At 40.0% G+C, this 20,227-nt stretch overlaps 1 protein-coding gene across 5 annotated transcripts in view; it reads left to right on the top strand.

The window, feature by feature from the left end:
* The window catches only part of CHD2 (chromodomain helicase DNA binding protein 2), a 111,912-nt gene that overhangs the window by 807 nt on the left and 90,878 nt on the right, over positions 1–20,227 (top strand). For 2 of the 5 annotated variants that reach the window (XM_020872699.2, XM_020872743.2), the window contains exons 1-2: positions 3,752–4,018; positions 17,115–17,346. In XM_020872699.2, the coding sequence (XP_020728358.2) occupies positions 3,918–4,018; positions 17,115–17,346 (333 nt within the window). In that variant the 5' untranslated portion in view covers positions 3,752–3,917. Of the gene's footprint in view, positions 1–98; positions 232–3,751; positions 4,019–9,945; positions 9,981–17,114; positions 17,347–20,227 lie in introns of those variants that run through there. The other 3 variants (XM_020872709.2, XM_020872729.2, XM_020872717.2) reach the window with 3 other exon arrangements.

The following is a 20,227-nucleotide window of genomic DNA, read 5'->3' as shown; positions in this document are numbered from 1 at the left end:
GTGTTATAACAATATCGTTACATAGTCAGGACTTTGTTCCTGATAATAAAAGCCATCGATAGAAGCTGGGACCTTACCTTTCTTTCAACTTTTGACAGTAAATACGTGGGCACAGGACTTCAAAGCAAACACAGATTCCCCCTCCCCCTTAATATTTAAGAATTAAAAGATGATGAGAAATAAGGACAAAAGCCAAGAGGAGGACAGTTCGCTACACAGCAATGCATCGAGGTATGAGCTATCAACTTTCTTCCTTTTTTCTTTTTTTTTGGGGAAACCTCAGCTTACATTGTTTACCTTGACAGACAAGGATAGCTGTCTGTTTTATTTTAAATATTTTACTAATTTGAGTTCGTTTTTTAAAGCGTGACCTTGAGATTGCTAATATGCCACACCCTAATTTTTTGGTAGCAATTTATGAAAGTTAAGTTGTGACTTAAGGCCTCTTACAGCAGTCAAAAGGTAAGGTACCTTTATTCAAGGGGGCCTTTCCTGCAAACCACAGGTTTTTTGACAGTAAATTTCAGTTTTTAGGTTTTCATGCTGTGGGAAAATGACCTTGTCGGTTTAGCCATTGCTGCATTGCACCATTTTACATACAAGGCAAATTTTTTCTTTGAAGAATCTAGGATACCCAAACTAGTAACTGAAGGCCATAGAGGAGCCTTGTGGTAGTAAATTATAGTAAATAGACATTTGAGAAAGTTACATGAATGAAAAAATGTACATTTTAAAATGAAATTGCAAAAAGGACCCTTTGACTGATGCCTCTCAGTTTATATTTTTATTTGACTCTATGTTTCTTTTGATACTGTTGACATTTTAGGAAATTTTGATAAGATTTAATCAAAACCTTTACACTCGATGGTTACAGTTCCTGCATTTATGAAATCAAACCTGTGATCACAGAAATCTTGGAATACGATTAATATGCTTCTGTTTTGTGTGTGTTACTGTGATTCTAATTGTTTATTTTATACTTAAAATACTTTAAGGCTTGCATTTGTATGCTTATATTAAGACAATTTTCTCTGGTTGGTAGATGTAGTGTTTTAACCTCACATTTTAGTTGTAGCTGCTTTAAATTTATTGATTTATTTCGACAGAGTCGTCTGGAATGCTTTATCTTCTGAAGCTTACAAATGTTACTGTTTGTTCAAATCATGATTTGTTTCACATTTGTTGGAGTTCACCGTATTAGTGACTAAGTAATAAAGCCTCTAAGATATTTTGTTGTATGAAAAGCCTCTGAGATGTTTTGTTGTATGATCTGTATATTAATTTTACAAAGTATGTATGAATATATTTCTTGATGTGTGTTCTATGAGCTGTCACATTACAAATTTTAAATTAATGCATTTAACAAGAATTTGATTGGTTTATATGAATTTTTTCCCTCCCCAGTTTGCTTTTACTTTTATAATTTTTTATAAACAATATGTATTACTAGGTTAGTGATTTGAAAGTTTTGGACATGGTTTATTTCTAATGTTGAATTCTTATTTGTTTTATAAGACTTAAAATATTTTCACCCTTGCTTTGAAAAATACCTTTCCAAATTCGTTTGCAAATTGAGTTGTCACATAGTTTGGATTGCTGTCTTTGAAACTGAATTACCCGTGTAATTATCTAGGCTAGATTTAGGACAGAAAACTACTGATTCTAAACTGATTTTTCTGAAAAGTGATGACTTGAAGAAATAGGAATCCCCAGGAATCTTTGACAAATTATTAAAGATTCAATACCTAAAATTGGTACTCCCTTGAGTGTATGATTTGCATATCTCACATGGGTTTTGGCTTTCTCATGCAAGGTTTGTGGTTAACGTCATTGATCAGACTCTGCTTTCTAATTTAAAAAAATTAAGTGGTTTTGTTATTCTTTCTTTTAATGATTGACTCTGACCTGGAAAACATGCAAGTTGCTATGCATTTGTCTTCTGGTTATGGGGTTGCAGCTTAACTAGAAGCATGCACTATACTTTTGAATGTGTTGTCAAGTGTATTTTGATTCATACACCTGATGAGTGTGAAATAGTTCAGACACTTTGAAAAGAAGATGGAGTTTTAAATTACTGTTCCCCCTAAATTGCATACTAATACATGTACATAATTATGACATCACTTCCTTTAAAAATTGTAAAGCTAAGAGAATGTTAGTGATGTTTTATTGTAGTAAATTGTTATTTTTAAGTGAGCTAAAACTATGACTGTTACTATAGCTAGTATTTTTAAGTGAGTTAAAACTATGACTTACCATAGCTAGTACTTGGTTCCTGAATGCTTCAGAATTTCTCCATAAGGACCTAGTTTCAATGGCACAAAGTCTGGTGTTTGGGGAATATTAGAGAAAGCACGTCCGCAGCCTGAGCCATCAGACAGGAAGGGAGGAGTTTGCAGGCCAAGTAACTTTTTGGTCTGTGAAAGTACTTTAGGACCTGAGAGAGTTGAGTGTAAGTTTGGGTAGATCTGGTATTTTCCTGTTTTAGGAAATAATGGCAATACTTAATAGTCATTATGTAAGTTTGTTACTCTTTTGAAGTTAATGCGTAAGTATAATGTTACACGTTGTATGTCATGGTTTTTGAAGGTTAAAAGTTCACTTTCAAAAATGTTTGATTTGGTATCTGTAAGTTTTAAGTATTTGAAACAAAGTTTTAGGGATGGACTGAGAAATGAGGCTCACACACTTACCTAAAAAGAATTCGGAGTTGGGGTGACTTCAGTAATAGCAAATAATGGGAAGAGAAGGGAAAGCGAGTGGAAGTGTGCACACAAAGAGCTCTGTGTTCTGGGACGCTGCGTTTTGATTTTATCATAAAAGTTTATTAAAATTTATCTCCAAACCCTCTGCCTTTGAACCAGATTTATTTTGATAAGCTGAGCTGCGGGCAAAATCTGCTTTTTAAATCAACCTTTTAGTTGTCAGTCTTAAAAGGCTGGTGATGGTTAGGAATTGGCATAATGCAGTTGCTTGTGAACTGGAACAGGGAGTTTTTTAAGTGGCAGCCATTTTATGATGCTGATAATTCTTAAGAGTCGGGATATTTTTGAGAAGACTGAAAAATAAAGCAAATTGAAACCTGAATTACCAAAACATCTGCCCCTTTCCCTCCTTTTCGTTCTTTGGCACTGAAATAAAGGGCAGCTTGGTAGTTAGTGCAGGCAGCAGCTCTGAGCCCCTGGCATCTTGGTGCAGGTCCAGCTCAGTCACAAAATGGCTGTTCCTTTGTGCCGCAGCGCTGACAGACATACTGCATTGCACTGTGTACTCGCCAAACAGCAGGAAGTTGCCGTGCGGAGTTCAAAGGCCGGCCGGCGCCGGCGCCGACTGCTGATTGGCTGTGCGCGCGCCTGGCAACAGCGGGTCAACAGCGGCGGCCTTCGGGCAGGCTCCGCCCCGTGACGTCAGGCCCCTCGCCACAGGGAGGAGCGTACGCAATGACGTTAGGTTGCGTGCGCAGCCTGGGTCGTTCTTTTTCGCGGAACCGGCCGCCAGCTGAGGGGCACGGGGAGGGGGGAGGGGGAGGGGCAGGGACGCTGGCCTGGACTTTCCGGTGGGCGGCCTTTCTCGGCGGCGTCCTCCGCCCTGTCTGTGGCCGTCTCCACCCTGTGGCGGGTGTTCTTTGCCCAACCCTAGGAAGGGTTTTACTGTTTTAGAAGCGGCCTCTGCTTATGGAGAAAGTGAAGGGCAGTAATCGGAAAACTTCAAGTCGAAAAGCTGCCTTTTTTTTTTTTTTTTTTTACAATTTTCGTTTTCCTTTCTCATATCCTAGACGGTTCTTTTTTTTTTTTGGTGTGTGTGTTTCCTGTGAAGATTAGTGAGTTTCTGACCATTGACCAAAAGCGTTTCACTGTTAAGAGATATTTTTATTTTAATTGAAAGTTGTTAATGGTGTTACAGCTGTTGTTTAAGACATGGCTCATAAACAAAGGGAAGATTATTTGAACTTGTCCCCGTGCATTTTTACTTGGTACCAAACATTTTCTCAGTTGACATTTGATGGAGAAAAACTCAGGTCAGTATGTGCAAAGTGATTTATTTTTAAGGGATAATTAGGTAGAAAATAGCAAGAGATTTTCATCTTCTTAGTAACTGTTAGTTTACTAATATCAGGTTAACAAACGAATACAGCAATAGCCATTCATTACTATAAGGAAGTGTTAGGAGACAAAAGTCTTTATAAGTGTTACAGCACTTGCTAAAGAATAGTGACTCACGAAGCATGCGCAATAGTGGAACTCCTTGGTAAAATCTTAGGAAAGTTTCCCCGTTCTGGAAATTTTAGTTCAGTCCTGGTAAACTTGTTAAAATATTACAATGATGCTCATGGTCTGCCTTGTTTAGCAACCCTTGCAAGGTTTCTGGTTAAAAAAATAATCATAGCTTACCAACCATGACTTTATAATTTGGTCACAAGTAATGAACTTAAGCACAAAGGAAAGGCAGTATTGGTCTGTAATCAGTACTGTAACCGTACCCCGGTGAATAGTTTTTTTCCCCCAAGCTTTTGGGGGGGTGTTTTAACAGTCAGTACAATATCAGTCAGATTGTTGGCAATAGTTTAAGATTTTTTTTATGGAGTAAAATACGATACTTCCAAAGAGATGTGGAATTCCTGAATGCAGGTAGAAATGTTTCTCTGGGCGTATCGTGAATGTTTTCTGTATCAAGTTTGTAGAGTAAAATTCACTACATTATTAACTGGTTTTGTAGGTTTGCATAGTGTTGGTTCTTCAGGAGGAATTCTTTTTTGAAACTTTTAGGTGAAATTGGGTTTTCAGTTTGTTTTAAAAACTTGTTCATCAAATATTCTGTAAATGATTTTTCAGTTATATGCTTAAATATATATGATGAAAATTTTAACAGCCTTAGGGACAGTACTTAGAATTTGAAGATCATTAACATATTAGCAACTTAAGGTGAATATAAAGCAAGAAGAAAGGTTTGTTCTTACATTTTGTGATTGAATTCTGGTTACATTAAAATTTTATTTGCTAAATGCCCTAAATTAAAAGAGAATAACACTGTGGTTGTGTTCTAGGATGTAAACTGCTCTGTAGTAGATGTCATAGATATTACTGTGTGAATTAAAATGAATATTATGATAACATCCTTAATCTCTCTGAACTATTTGCATGCTACTTGGAGCCAATTAACTTATTGAAGAAGCGGAGTATTAGGTCTGTTTATAAATTGAGCCTTCTATGGATTTTCCTCCTGTGTGCATAATGTCATGAATATGGCAAGAAAAGTGCTAGTTTATCTTTTTTCTTTCTTTTGGATTCTTGTTTTGAAAACCTGCAGTTTCTGTTTGACATTTGGCTTTTTGGAGTGTAACATCTTTTGTAAAGGTTAAGCAATTGCACGAAGGTGGGCAGACTGTTTGATGAGGAGCTTATAAAATTTTTAGCAAGTTATTTTTTGAGAGGTGAATCTGGAAGTTCAGTTGCATTTTACTGGACAGTATGTGAAACTCACAGATTTTATAATTGGTTGACTGACATCCTTCCATATGCAGTTAAACCCCTGACAATTGTGAGATATGCCTCCTAAAACCACCTATTTCTAGACTCCTGTCCTTTCACACATAAAATGTAGCACAGCCAGCTTGTTCCTGACATAAATATTAAGTGATTGCTCTGACATCTGGTAATTGTATTCTGGATCAGAGCATCAATTTTTTAAGGGTTTTTTTAAAATTTTGTTGGGGGGGGGTGCCTTAAAACTTGGTTGGAATTCTTGAAGAGGTTTCCTTTAGAGAAGAAACTTTTTTTTTGTTTAAAATCACTCAAGAGTTATTTTGTATACAATTAAAAACAACTGTGTTGCCTTACTTATGCTGGTGTTTGTTACTGTAGCTGACTACTTCCCTCCTGCATTTCAGCCTGACTGGACATTGAATTCAAATTCATACCTCACCAAAATTGCCTGTTACCTCTTTGGAACTTTAGTGTTACTAGTTTAGTATAAAGTCGAAACAACAAAAGTTGACACATTTCAGTAAGTGCCAGTGAGTGTTGTATGTTTGTTATCAGTGATTTAGCAGTGTTGGAGCACATATTTTATATTTGTTTTATAACTGGAAGTTTATATGTTTTATCTCCCTTCATCTAACTCCCTCTCCCCCCAGTCTCACTCCCCTCCCCGTGAACCATTCCCAAGCCCTGCCTCTGGTTCTCAAATCTCATGTCTATTTCTGTCATTTACTTTATTTTTGAAATACAATTGATGTACAGCATTATGTTAAGATGTTTGGCTAAGGTCACCTTTTTTGTTATTTTAGTGATAACTTTGGAGAGACCCCACAGTCTAGGGGGAGGTCTCCTCTTTATGAGGAGAATGTTGCAGAAGAGTGATAAGGCATCTTTGTAATGACAGTTCTGATTTTATACTTATGATTCAGTTCTAACGAGTCATTTTGTAACTTGTGAAGTTCTTTAGCTGTTCCTTCTCTGCCTGGCCTGGCGAGAGGTGTGTACAGTGATGGGCACTAGTGCAGCACTTAGGTTCCCGGGTGGCACTAGTGGTAAAGAACCCGCCTGCCAATGCAGGAGACACAGAGAGATGCAGGTTGGATCCCTGGGTTGGGAAGATTCCCTGGAGGAGGAAATGGTAACCTGCTCCAGTATTCTTGCCTGGAGAACCCCCTGGACAGAGGAGCCTGGTGGGTTATAGCCCATAGGATCACAAAGAGTCGGACACGACAGAGCGCACAGGCATGGTGCAGCGTTTACTTTAGTACAGACAACTTTTCTCAGTTTAGGCCAGTGAAGTACATTGCTGGAATTCTCTGATTTTTAAAGTGTGGATATGGGACCTTCCTGGTGGTCCAGTGGTTAAGGCTCAATTCCGCTGCTGGGGATGTGAGTTCAGTTTCTGGTCAGGGAACTAAGATCCCACATGCCTTGCAGTGCAGCCAAAAAAAAAGTGGATAATTACAGTCTTCATTGGGTTATGAAGATTAAATTATGTAATGCTTATAAAGTGCTTAGCAGAGACACTGTCAGGTTGAAAGTACTCAATAACTGCAAGCTACGAGTAACACTTTATTCTTCATGTTTCATCTTTCTTTTTCAGTAGTTTCTAAGTTCCTCTTTAAGAGCCAGGTTGCCCCTGAGACTGGTGGCCAGGCCTCCCACAGGAGTCAGTTTAGGCCAGTTGAGGTGATTTTAGTTAGTTGAAACCTTGGGTGTATTTTGTTGGTAATCCTAGAATTTTTCTGCCCAGCCTTCTGAAGGGAGCGTGTGGCTCTCTGGACTGGCCCAGCTTGTGTTGAGTCATAGTCCTGCTGGCAGTCACTGTGAGTGGAGGCCTTGTTTCCTCCTCCCAGGGCTGGCAGTCATCGCCCTCGTTCACCCTCTGCCTCATTTCCACCTCAGGCTGTACCAGAGGGAATGATTCATACCAAGGTGCAGTGCTGTTTGGCTATGAACGTAACTGCTCTAATATTTACAACAAATACCGAGTTGGCTCTAGGTTGCTTTTACCCATCAGTCTTCCCTGTAGTGGCATTTGTTTCATGTAATGTAATTCGTAGTGTCCCGTTTATTCTGTTAGACCTGTCGTCTCGTGATTTGTGTTTGGGTTTCCACTACTTCCTTTGTTTCCTTTACTTTTGGTCTATGAATCTGTTGAGTTCTGTTTTTTTTTTTTTTTGGTTGGTTGGTTTGTGACCTTGGAGAGCTTCTAAAAACACCAGTGTCCAGCCCAGCCCCTGGGGATTTGGTTTTAAAGGCTCTGCATGTGTTTCATACTTGCCTTGTTCCCGTACATTGACGTTTCCGCGCGTGTTGTAGATCTCCCGACGGAGCGCTTGGCACCTGTCTCGGTTTCTCAGCTCCCTTCTAGGGCACCTGGCAGTTGGTTTGGAAGCAGTGGGGCTGGGGTGCTCATAAGGAGGTGGTGTATGGAAAAGAGGGAAGATTTCCGTTCAATGGCATGCCAGATCCTACTGTAGTGTACCTTTAAACTTGTTTATACTGGTTTTTTTTTTCCCCCTTGCCTCCCAATTGCTTTAAACTCTTGCTCTCTCTTCCTTACTGTGATTGTCTTCTTAAACCTTCTTGTTCAGTTGCTCAGTCGTGTCCTCCTCCTTGTGACCCCGTGGGCTGCAGCACGCTATGCTTCCCGGAGCTTGCCATCCAGCCATCTCATCCTCTGTCGTCCCCCTTCTCCTCCTGCTCTCAATCTCTCTCAGCATCAGGGCCTTTTCCAATGAGTTGGCTCTTTATATCAGATGGCCAAAGTGTTGGAGCTTCAGCATCAGTCCTTCCAGTGAATAGTCAGGGTTGATTTCCTTTAGGATTGACTGGTTTGATCTTGCAGTCCAAGGAACTCTCGAGACCCTTTTAGAGACCTCTAAAAGTTTGGATTCTATAATTGACTTTGAATGCAGTTACATTCCATTCAGAATTCCTTCCCTCCCCCAGCTGAGAAAAGGTAGTTTAGGGCTGGAGTAGTTGCCCTGGGTTGTCCTGTGAAGCAGTTACTTACGGTGATATTTGTCATCCATTGGTGGATTGTGAATTGTAACCAGCATTAAAAACGGAATAAGAGAGTAGGATATAAAAAGAAACCTCAATGTATTGCATATATATGAGTGATTTCTCAGTCCAGCCATGGTTGGTAATCTTTGATTTTGGATTTTTATCTTGAAGGAAAATAACATATGCGGTGAACATTTTCTAAGAAAATACCAGAGTCGATTCACATTTTATGGCGTGCTTGCTGTGCCAGGCGCTGTTTTAAGGAGTTTTGTAAATGTATATTTTATTTAGCGCGAAGGTTAGTGTAGCAGGATCGCTAGTGACCTCCTTCCGCTAGCTTTCCCAGGTCAGCCGTCCCCAGAGCTTGCCTTTGAATTTCTGTGGGTGGTCCTGCGTCCTGCTGAGCTTTTTTATACTAACCGTGTCATCCCATTCCTTCAGTTGGGTTGTATACTGAGCTAGAGGGTTTGTAATTACTTCTCAGATTCGTTTTTGCTGGTTCTGCTTACAGTGTTACACTTAGGTTAAATATCAAACCAGTAGATCTGATTGTTGAGAGATGTTTCATTGAAACCTGTGTTGACTTATTCTGGAGAGGCTCAGTGATTGCTGAGATAGTGACTGCTGTGAGCCTGCAGCTTGTTCCAAATCCTTGGTGTGTGTTCATCTGATCTGTCTGTCCTCACACTGTGTCTGTGAGGTAGGCGTGATCATCACTCCTCTTCTGTAGACGAGAAAACTGAGGCACAAGGGCGAGGACAGCATAGACTTGGATTCAGGCACTGGCAGTTTGGCTCCAGGATGAATTATTATAGACGGGTAAGCGGAAAGTGTATATAGGTGATTGAAAACATAGAATGATTCTGTGTTCTGTTTACCTTAAACTTACTAAGAAACCAGAAGGTGAAAATCACTGGTGTGACTGATGAAGAGTCACATTGCTTTTCAAAAGGCCGTAAGGCCATACTTCTAAGTGAAAAGATTCAAGTTAAATTGTATCCGGGAAGTGATGGCCCTGGTGGTAGTTTGAGGCACTGGTGGGTGGGGGGAGGGGGCCCTGCTCTGGAACCTTGCCCTTGTCTGGTTTGACCTTCAGCCACACATGCACTTTGAATTTGGCCAGTTTGTAGACATGGAGCTTCTCATTTTTGTCTTTTGCTCTTGATAAGCTTAATTCCCACGTAGGCTTTGCATCAGAATCACTTGTGAATTCAAAACGCCAAGGCCCGTACCTGATTGGATTTTGGGCGGGGAGGGAGGGAAAAGGAGAGAGGGGAGGGTAGGAGAGGGGAGGGGAGGGAGGGGAGGGAGGGGGCAGATAATCCGAATTGTGCTCCAGGTGTGGCCTTGCAGAAGCCAGGGCTGGAGCAGCTGTTTTATGCATGCACTGGAGAAGCAGTTCCTGATGGTGGTGGGTGTCAAAAGTCTCACCTAGCATCTCCAGTTCCAGTCTGTGTTATTCGACCTCCACATGGAGGCAGCATGTGACTGGTAAGTCGCCCTCTAGAGGGAAGTGGGTGACGGGTCAGATTCTCGCGGTGCTCCCTTATTCTTGCTCGATTGAAAGGTCTGTCCCCTCTGGCTTTAGCTTTATGTGGCATTTAAGTCCTCAAATTTACTTGCTAAGAACCACCTGAGTCGCTTGTTAAACATTCCCAGGCTTCTGGCCTGGAAGTTGTAACTCAGTCGTTCAGGGATGCATGTGTGTTCAGTCGCTCAGTCAGGTCTGACTCTCTGTGACCCTGTGGACTCGCCTGCCCGGCTCCTCTGTCCATGGGATTCTCCAGGCAAGAATACTGGAGTGGGTTGCCGCGCCCTCCTCCAGGAGATCTTCCCAACGCCGGGATCGAATCCGTGTCTCTTGTCTTCTGCATTGGCAGGCGGGTGTTCTTCACCACTAGCACCATCTGGGATGGTGCCCAGGAATCTCTGTTGACAACAGGTTCCCTTGATTTCTGCACTCAGTCAGGATTGGGAAATAGGGGCTAATGGGACAGGATTTTGGGTCTGTTCTGTTTCTTTTTAGCGCTTGAATTGCAGACAGGACCGTCTGAGCTTGTTTCTTTAATAGAAGTTAGAATTAAGTAATGCTTTAATAAACTAGTTTTGAAATTAAGGACACCACCTCCCTGCACCCCTGCAAAACTTTGGCAGAGTCTGGAGGTGTCTTTGTTTGGGATTGGACTGCAGTTGGCATCTAGTGGGTAGCAGCCAGGGATCCCCCTAAACATCCTACCATACATGAGGTTGTCTATCTCCTCCACCCCCTCCCCAACAGGGTTGTCTGGCACAGAGCATCAGTGATGGCGAGTGTGAGAAACTTGTCTAAAACAGTAAAGTTTTTGCCTTAAAAACTGTTGGCTGTTCTTAAGAAAGTTGGAAAAAAGTTGGGAGCCCTCACCTTTTCTGTGGACTGTTTCAGGGACCTCACTTCCTGTGACAGTGTGGGCATAAGTTCCACATTTACTATTGAGCTTAGCAGCCAGGACTTTTAAATCTCCTTTGAACTCTGGAGTTACTGTCTTTTAAAAGTCTAAAACACAATTGCCTGAAAGTTATTAATAAGGAAAGAAAAGACTCAAAGGGCTGAAAGGAACTCCTGGTCAAACAAGTTCATCCAGCCTCAGGGTCTAAATAGGGGTAAACACATCAGTTGATATGGTGGATTATGTCTTTGTTGTCAGTCACTAAGTCATGTCTGACTCTTTGTGACCCCATGGACTATAGCTCGCCAGGCTCCTCTGTCCATGGCATTTCCCAGGCAAGAATGCTGGAGTGGGTTGCCATTTCCTCCTCCCAGGGATCTTCCTGACCCAGGCAACAAACCCTTGTCTCCGGAATTGGCAGGCGGGTTCTTTCACTGAGCCACCAGAGAAACCCATGGTGGTTTATAGGGCTAGTTTTTCTTGTAACTGCCTTTCATTCCATGAAGGGCTGGTCTTCCATATTGGTCTTCTACCTGGGTAGAAAGCTTGCCTTTTGTGTAGTCCTTAGGGCATTATCAGATCTGGATTGGGATAACTGTTTGTGAAATGGGTATTTAATTTGTACCCAGGCTTCTTGTTATAACTCACTTTTCCTTAGTGATTTGTTTGTCTGGGTTCCATTTGTTTTACGCTTTTCTAAACTATTGAGGACCACTCCAATGTTTCCTGGTTATTGGGCAGCAGAAGTAGCATAATAGAGAGATAAAGGTGTCTTCTGCCTGACACCAGTTGAGAATTTTAGAAGCATGGTTATGAAAGGTAGACCCCCCCCCCCCACCACACACCATTTCTTAATTTTGGAAGCAAGAGGTGGTTACTGATAGGACTTAACCCTTTATCTTCTGAAACTGTACATGGCATTTTGGTGTGCATTTTGTCTCATATGGATATTGGGTTGGCTGAAAAGTTTATTTGGCTTTTCCCAAACCTGAATGTACTTTTCAGCCAACCCAATACCTTTTTCTGAAAGGAGAATCCTTCGTGTTCCCAGTGTTAAAGTAAATTCCCAAAGAATTGTTGAATCTGAGGATGATCTGCGTCAGAATACTAATTAGTTCTGCAGTGTTAGAAACACAGCTCTTTTTTTGAGAGGTTAATAAAAGTTCAGAAAAGTTCAAAGAATGAAATGAAAAAGTTTTAAACAAGATAGATACAGTTAAAATCCTGTTTACCCCTTTTCCCTTGTCACTCTCAATGAACTTGGCATATGAAAAACTTGGCACTTTAAAAATTATATGATTCATGCAGTATATTTTGTGTTTAAAAATATGGGCTTGAAATTGTCATATTGATTTTTATAGATGACACATCCCTAGTCTTAACTGCTGTAGTTAATTGCATAGTGTGATTGAGTGACTGAACTGAACTGATATTCATATATTCATATTCATATTTTCTTTGCATTTTCATATATGAACATGTAAGTTAATTCCTTTTTAAAAATCTTGTAAGCAGATCTCTGAATATTTTTATATATACTTTTCCAACTCTTGCACACATTTGATGATTTGTTTAGGTTATATACCCACTGATTGAATCACATGATTCATACGTGTATTTTTTAGCTCAACTGGAAAATACAAAATAGGTTTCCAGAGCTTCTGCTGATTACTTTTCCAGTAATCATATATGAGTACTATTTCCCCTACTTTCTCCTCATCCTTTAATGTTACCAGACTTTTTAATTTCTGCAGAGCAGATGAGTGTAAAATTAATGGGTTGTAATTACACTTCCCAAGTTACTAGTGAGGCCTAATTACCTTTTTTAAAAAATGTTTATTGGCTTCTGCTGTTTGTTTTTTTTGTAATTGCATGTTCTTTGCCCAGTTTTTATTGGAATTTTTTTTTTGCTTTGTAATTCTTCCTGTGTTGTATGTATAAATCCTTTGTTGAGTGTACATTGAAATTTCTCAGTCTCTTGTCTTTGAACCTGACTTAAAATGTAGCTTATTCTTCAGAATCATGGGACTTGAACCAGAGGTGGAGGTCTTAAAGAGATGAAATAACTTATGAGAGGAACTATATATAGTGTTTTCTGTTATCAGTAAGAAACTTGTGACTTAATGACCTTTGCCATTCTATCCTCTTATGACACATAGGTGTGATTGAGGAGGACTTGTCCTGCACCGTCCTTGAAATGGTTCTGGCCTTGATCTCTTGCTGGGTGGTTTGATAATCTCTTTAACTGATTATGACAGGGACAGCAACACCACTTAAGAGGTTAATACTGTGGATTTCATAGTTCAGACTGTGGGGATGGGGTTGACATAGACATACTTGGGCAAGAACTCCTGTAAAATGAGCGTACGAATTAGAGGAGAATGTTAACATATAACACAGAAGTGCTCCATAAATGCTAGTTCTTATTATTATTGCTAGTACATAGTCTGGAAATAAGCTCTATGGAATTCCAGTGTAGATTGCTTTGTGTTTTTACTAGATTTTGCTTTCACCACCACCAACCAGAAAAACAAGTTCTGCCAAGCAGCTCGGCCATTTTGTAAGTTTAGGAAAATAAACAGAGCCCAGCAAGTGCTGAAATGGCAGTTCTTGGGCAGAGAACCGCAGGCTTGCTCTTTAGTCAAGTATTGCTGTGCTGCCCTCTTGTGGTCATTTGCTAAAGTGATTAAAAAGGGAACAGCTTGCTTTCACAGTCCAGTTGTAAAGACACACTTAATCTCTATTTTTGCCAGCTTGAAAGGGATTTTGAAGAGTTAACAAATCTTTTTTAGCAGTGAGTGACAGGAAGTGTTAAGCTTTTTTAAAAAGTATTTTTCTATTGGAATCCAGCAGTTCTCAATTTTGATTTATTTATTTATACATTGTGTTTCCATTGTTGTGATTGTTCAATCAGAAATTACAAAACTTGTCTGCAACTTAGTTTTTGTGTAATTTTTAGGTAAACTTATTTTTCATGAGAATTCTATATGTATGGTGGATAATCATTCTCAGAAATTCCATTTTTCATTGCCTTATAACTATTAATGCCATTGGAAATCAGGTAATTTTATTACTTTAATTTAGGTGAAAGCTTAGTTAGAGGACTACTTACCCTCTAACTTGATTTGTCCTTTTTTCCAGTCCTGTGGACTTTACACATATCCTACTCTAAACATCGAGGGCTACAGTTTAATATTGATAGTATTTAGTAGTATTATTAGACATTAATAGTGAATCTTCATAATATTTCAGGAAATTTCATGTCCTTTGAATTAATAATTAGGTCATCAGTATCTTAAATGTGGAGATATTTATAGTTTTTTCTAAATATTCTTTTTCTAATTCAACATTTAGGAACTTGTCCTCCTAGAAGAAGTATGCAAATTAATTGAGTTATATCTTTATTAAGGCTTATTTTTGAAAACTCCCCCCCCCCCCCAATATTATTTTAGGTCGCTTAAATCTGACTTATTCAGAAATGATTAAAAAATAAAAACCTTGGTCTTACTCTCATGCATATCTTTAGTTCATTTTGTGTAGGATTGGGGATTCTTACACCCTTGCCTTGAATTTGACTCTCGGTTGAATTTATTATGAACAATTTGAAAGACTAAAAAGATTGATACGTAGTGAACGGCTATGAACTCAACCACTCAGCCTCAGTCCTAAAACCCATCCATATCATTTTCTGATTACATCTGCCTCCCTTTACCCCCAGGGGTAAACACAGTTGAAAATTCCATCTTTTCTCTTGGATTTGACTTTCAGAGTTACTACTTTTATTTTTTAAATTGCACAAGTAAGTAATTCATGAAATGCACAAGGTACTTCAAATAACCCCCCCCCCCCCCCCCCCCATAGAGTAAAGCACTGTTAGCAGTTTGGTGATTAAAATGGTTTTATACACGTGGCTATGTACTGATAGAAACCTGGATGTGTTTTTTTTACCTGAAAGGTGGTGTATGCCTGTTCGCATTTCCAGAGGTCACTTTCCTACACAAACAAATACAGAGCTGCACATGAAGCATATATACAAAAATATAGTTTTGTTATAGTGAACAATTTGAAAATATAAATATTTTGCTCAGGAATACAGATATATGGAAGTATATCAGTGGTATTTGTAGCTTATTTGATAAGAGAACAATTTGAAAATAACCTAAATGTCCCTTTAACAAGGGAGCAGTTTAAATATGTATTCATCCTATGAGGCCATTCAAAGAGAATGAGGTATTCATGGACACAGGTAGGCCTTGATGTGGGAACTGGTATCGAACTGTTACCATCACACTGGCAGTGACTGATGGCTTTGGTTGCAAGAGGGCGCAGGCCTGAGATGATCTAGGGTGGAGCCCCAAGCCAGGAGGGCCAGAGCCTGCACTTTCTCTCTTTTCTTCTGGTTACTTTCTCTCTTTTTTTATTTTTCTGGTTACTGGTTACTTTCTCTTTTTTTCTTCTTGCTTGTTGAGCACCTTCTGAGTGGTCACAGGTGGAGAATAAATGAGTTAAGATGTGTTAGTCACCTGGGCTAGTTAACTTTACTGTGCCAAGGACCCAGGAGTGGGTAAGTGTAATGGGGCCTTGAAGGTACTGAGTCACTATTACAGGGATCAAGTTGATTGGCTGAGTCTCTAGGACTTTGAACTCTTGTGGTGAAACAAAACATGAGCTTTTTAGAGCCACACCTGAGGTGGAATTTCTGCCTCACTCCCCCCAGCACTTTCATCCTCCACATGAGGGTAATAATGCCTAAAAGTGTTGTGCTGGGGGATATATAAGCCAAACAGACATGTAAGGTGCTCAGCATATTGCCTGGCATCTACTACATAATCGGACAAATAAGTCGCTTTCCCCTTCTGCTCCCTTTCCCAAGGTAGACACTCTCCCACCCCCTGTGTTCTCACTGCTTCCTCATGTAAACTGAAGTCCCTCTGACCATATTTTGCTTGCTGTGGGTCACACGGGATGTTTGGGTCAGTGCCCCTTCCCTGTGTACCGTCCTCTTCATTCTGTGGACACATCTGTCAAACGGTAGCCTCATTTCTAGTTTGGAAGGGAGTGGTGGTAGATAAAAAGCCTCGCTCTTTTTAAAAAGTCCTTTCTGGCTTCATGCCATCAGTCTTTTGTCTTCTGGTTGCTAGACCTGAGGTCCTTTGTGTTGGCATTACTTTAGATTCTGGGTTGCTGCCTGTTTCCTCCTTGCTCTGCCTCTCCCAAATGAACAAATAGTTTCTAAGCAGAAGAGCTGAGGGAGCTGTCCACCTTTTTTTCCCCTGTAGAGTCCATCAGATTTACATCTCTTTAGAGTATCCTCATTCCTGCCACCGTGCCCCTGGCTCTCTTTTTAACACTGAAGAACACAGGGTGGTATATTGCCTTCGGTCTTCCTTTGCCTTCTGTTTTATTTTTTGGTGTGACTTCTGCTGCCATTTACCTGTTGCTGTTTCCTGATGGGGGCTTGGAATGATGCAGTTGGTGTTGTATGGGAAGCCAATGGCAGTCTTTATTGGATTAGACTCTGTTTATCCTTTTCTTTTAAGTCTACCAGGTCTGGGACGCACCTGCAGGAAATTTCAGGGCAGCAGTTCTGGTTTGGGGTTAGTGTGTGTATGTTTTTAATTTGCACCTGTTTTTGAGGTCTGTTGATTGGATAATTGCATCGATTGCATTTTTACTGTTTGAGTGACTCTGCCTTGGTTTTGTTTTGTTCTGTGTTGGTTGCTTTTTTGTTTGTTTGTTCCTTTCGCTTTGTTTTGGTTTTGTCTTTGTCTTGAGGGAGGGGCTGAATAATGAACAAATAAGACTTACTGGATTCAGACAGAGGGACCTGGTTTCAAACCCTACCTGTGTCATCTTGGAGAATTGTTTAACTACTTTTAAGCTTCAGTGTTTCTTCTTCTGAGTGAAAGACAAAATAATATCCCCTATTTTATTTTATTTTTAAAGCGCTAATCCATATAAATTATGTGGCATATGGCATCATATAAGTAAATCAGGAAATGGTGGCTGTCAGGGGTGTTGAGAATGACACTAGTGACAATATTTGCAAATAATATAAAAGTATGTTTGAAAATTTTGATCTTGTATTACCAAATTACTATCTGCTGTCATAGTAATGCTAGGATTTTTCTTTTAAAACCGACTTATGTGGCAGTTCTTAAATTTTTTTTAATCTTTTTTTTTTTTTTTTTAAATTAAGTCATTCGGCATCTGAAGAAGCTTCGGGTTCAGACTCAGGCAGCCAGTCGGAGAGTGAGCAGGGCAGCGATCCAGGAAGTGGCCATGGCAGTGAGTCAAATAGTAGCTCTGAATCTTCGGAGAGTCAGTCGGAATCTGAGAGTGAATCGGCAGGTTCCAAGTCGCAGCCAGTTCTTCCAGAAGCCAAAGAGAAACCAGCCTCTAAGAAGGAACGGATAGCTGATGTGAAGAAGGTATCGATCAGCCTTGCTGAACAGTACCAGTGCGCTGCGGGCCTGGACCAGGGAGGAGACCTTCGCGTCCTGTGGAGGGCTCCTTAGTATATCCCCATGGTGAAATTCACCTGCAGCTGCCTTTTCCAGTAACACACTGTCTCTGGGTCTAAATGGGGACTGCTGTCTGCTCTCCTAGTTAGACACAGGGCTATGAGGAAAATACTGGTGATTACATGAGCCATCCTATAGGGCAGAGAGACTTTCTTTTTATTTTTGGCATTTTAAAAAAGGTGGTTAAAACATATATATTTATTTTAGCACAATAGTGAGTAATACCAGAGAAAATCATTCACAGATGATTGTGAAATGCAGTTGTACTGTGATGGATGATTCCAGTCCAAGAATAAGGGATGTTTTATTTTATTAAAGAATAGGCCTCAGAAAAGTAATCCTCACAGAAAAGAAATTATCTGTTCCTAGGCAATGTAGATATTCTTCGCCTAACAGAAGAATTTTCCAGCAGAGAAGGCAAAAAGGTGAAAATTGAGTTGCATAGAATTTTCTCACTGATGTCCAAACTTTGGGATGCATTCCTTTTGGGGAAAAATAATGACTTGGTCTGGGTAGTTATGAGATGCATGATCTTTTGAAATTCTAATTTGAGAGAATTAAGTTTGAATCACTAAAAATATTTAAAAATTGGTGTTACAAATTAAAAAATGTCTAATGCTGAAAGCTTTATGAGAAATCAACTTTTCATCTAAGATACAAATCTGTGTCTACACACAGAGATCTTCCCAGGAGGACAAATGATTTTAAATTACCTGCAACTTCTATAGAATAGCTTCACCAGTCCTGAAATAAAAAAAAACAAAGTGGCTTTCAGTTGTTGGCAGAATTGAGATTAACTGTTATTTCAGTTCTTCTGTTCCCAGTATAGTCACTGCTTAAGGTTAAATGGCCCTGAAGGGTTGGTGGGAGGTTGGGGAATGCAGGTAGTGTTGTAGTGTTAGGGACAGGGAAATGAAAACTGTCCTTGCTACCTAACTTATCACCAGAGAAGGGACTTTCAGACACTCAAGGGTTGTGCTGTGTTGCCTGCTCAGTATGTGGAGACCTTTCACAGGAGACATTTCAGGTGGTGATTATTTCAGGGAGACCCTGTATATGGAAGATACCGCTTAGAGTATCTTCTCTGAGTGTCTTTCAGCTCAGAAATTTACCTGCAGAAGGCCTTGCTTGGCCATCTTTTTTAACTTTCTTTTGTACAGTGAAGAGTTCTTTACTTGCAGAGAGTAAAGCAAGCCATAGAAACCACGACTTGCACAGGGTGTTTAAAACTTTACTAAAGTCATGTTGACTGGGATTCTGGGAATCAACTGTAAGGCCAAATATATATGTGTCTGTATAATATACACACACACATATATATATATATATATATATATATATATATATATATGTAAAACTTAAAGAGAGACAGGATTAAGATTGCATGTCACAATGGAAGTACAGCTTTGGCAAAAATATTAAGGTGATCAATTTTAAGAAGTTAATAGATACATGGATGGATGTACTAGCCAGTTAGAATGATTAGGTTATGACTTTAATAATTACTCTAAAACAAGCTTGTAAAGAACACTCTTTGTGTTCTGTACACTCTTCTCTTTCACATGGTAGCTTTTATTGAAGAATTGAATGAGGTATCACTAGCCCTCAAAAGGGCAGATGGGAACACAAGATGATTCTAGGATGTACACATTACAGTGTATGTTGTACTAAAGTTCCAACAGGTGAGCCTGAATGCCTAATGTTTTAAAATGGTAAAGTAATTAATGTAGTACCATTTAAAGAATTGGGCCACCCAGTTAATAAGCACTAATTCCTGGGGAGCCATCTCACAGCTTTCAGGTTTAAGAAAGGGCCGGGTGTGAGCTGACTGGCGGGGCTGGAGCAAAGCTCTTGCTCCCTCCCTTTCTCTGCCCCACTGGTTTGAGTTGTGGACATTCGCTGCCTTTTTTGCCTTTATTTCCTACCGCTTGATTATTACTAATTCTTGGTTGGATCTTTTGTCCTCTGACTCATATTATTCTTGAGGTTAAGATTTTTTCCCTTTTGTAAACTGAGGACACTGAACTACATGATTATATGGCTTCTCCTTCTGAAATGCCTATTCCTTAGAACATCATGCATATTATCTTTGGAGGGGTTGTTTTTCTTCGGCTTTCTTGGGATTTTTTTTTTTTTTTTAAGGTACTGTTGATTATGTCCTCCCTTGCCTTTGTGACATATTCTGTTCCTGGATTGTCTTTCATCATTTTTGTCTTTTTAGGGGTCCACTTTCCACACATTTCATGATGAGCCATAGCCTGGGGCTTCTCTTGCCTCACTCCAAATATTTTCATGACGTTAGCTGCCTCCCATATTTCAATGGCAAATCCAACTTTCTTTTTTTTTTTTTCCCCAACTTTCTAATCTTGGCTTTCAAGCATCTCTTCTAAATGTTTAATTCTCTTGTGCATCTTCACTTCACTGTTCCACAATCTTTTAAATTTATTTTGCCTATAGGTGATTGGTTTCATTAAAAGAACACACAACGTGGGCTTCCCTCATAGCTCAGTTGGTAAAGAATCCACCTGCGATGCAGGAGACCCTGGTTTGATTCCTGGGTTGGGAAGATCCCCTGGAGAAGATAAAGGCTATCCACACCAGTATTCTTGGGCTTCCCTTGTGGCTCAGCTGGTAAAGGATCCTCCTGCAATGTGGGAGACCTGGGTTTGATCCCTGGATTGGGAAGATCCCCTGGAGAAGGGAAAGGCCACCCACTCCAGTATTTTGGCCTGGAGAATCCCGTGGACAATATAGTCCATGGGGTTGCAAAGAGTCGAACACGACTGAA

This window comes from Odocoileus virginianus, chromosome 16 (assembly GCF_023699985.2).
Source record: "Odocoileus virginianus isolate 20LAN1187 ecotype Illinois chromosome 16, Ovbor_1.2, whole genome shotgun sequence".
Classification (NCBI taxonomy): domain Eukaryota; kingdom Metazoa; phylum Chordata; class Mammalia; order Artiodactyla; family Cervidae; genus Odocoileus; species Odocoileus virginianus.
The sequence above is the reverse complement of the archived record's forward strand: the minus strand, read 5'-3'. Positions and strand labels throughout refer to the sequence as shown.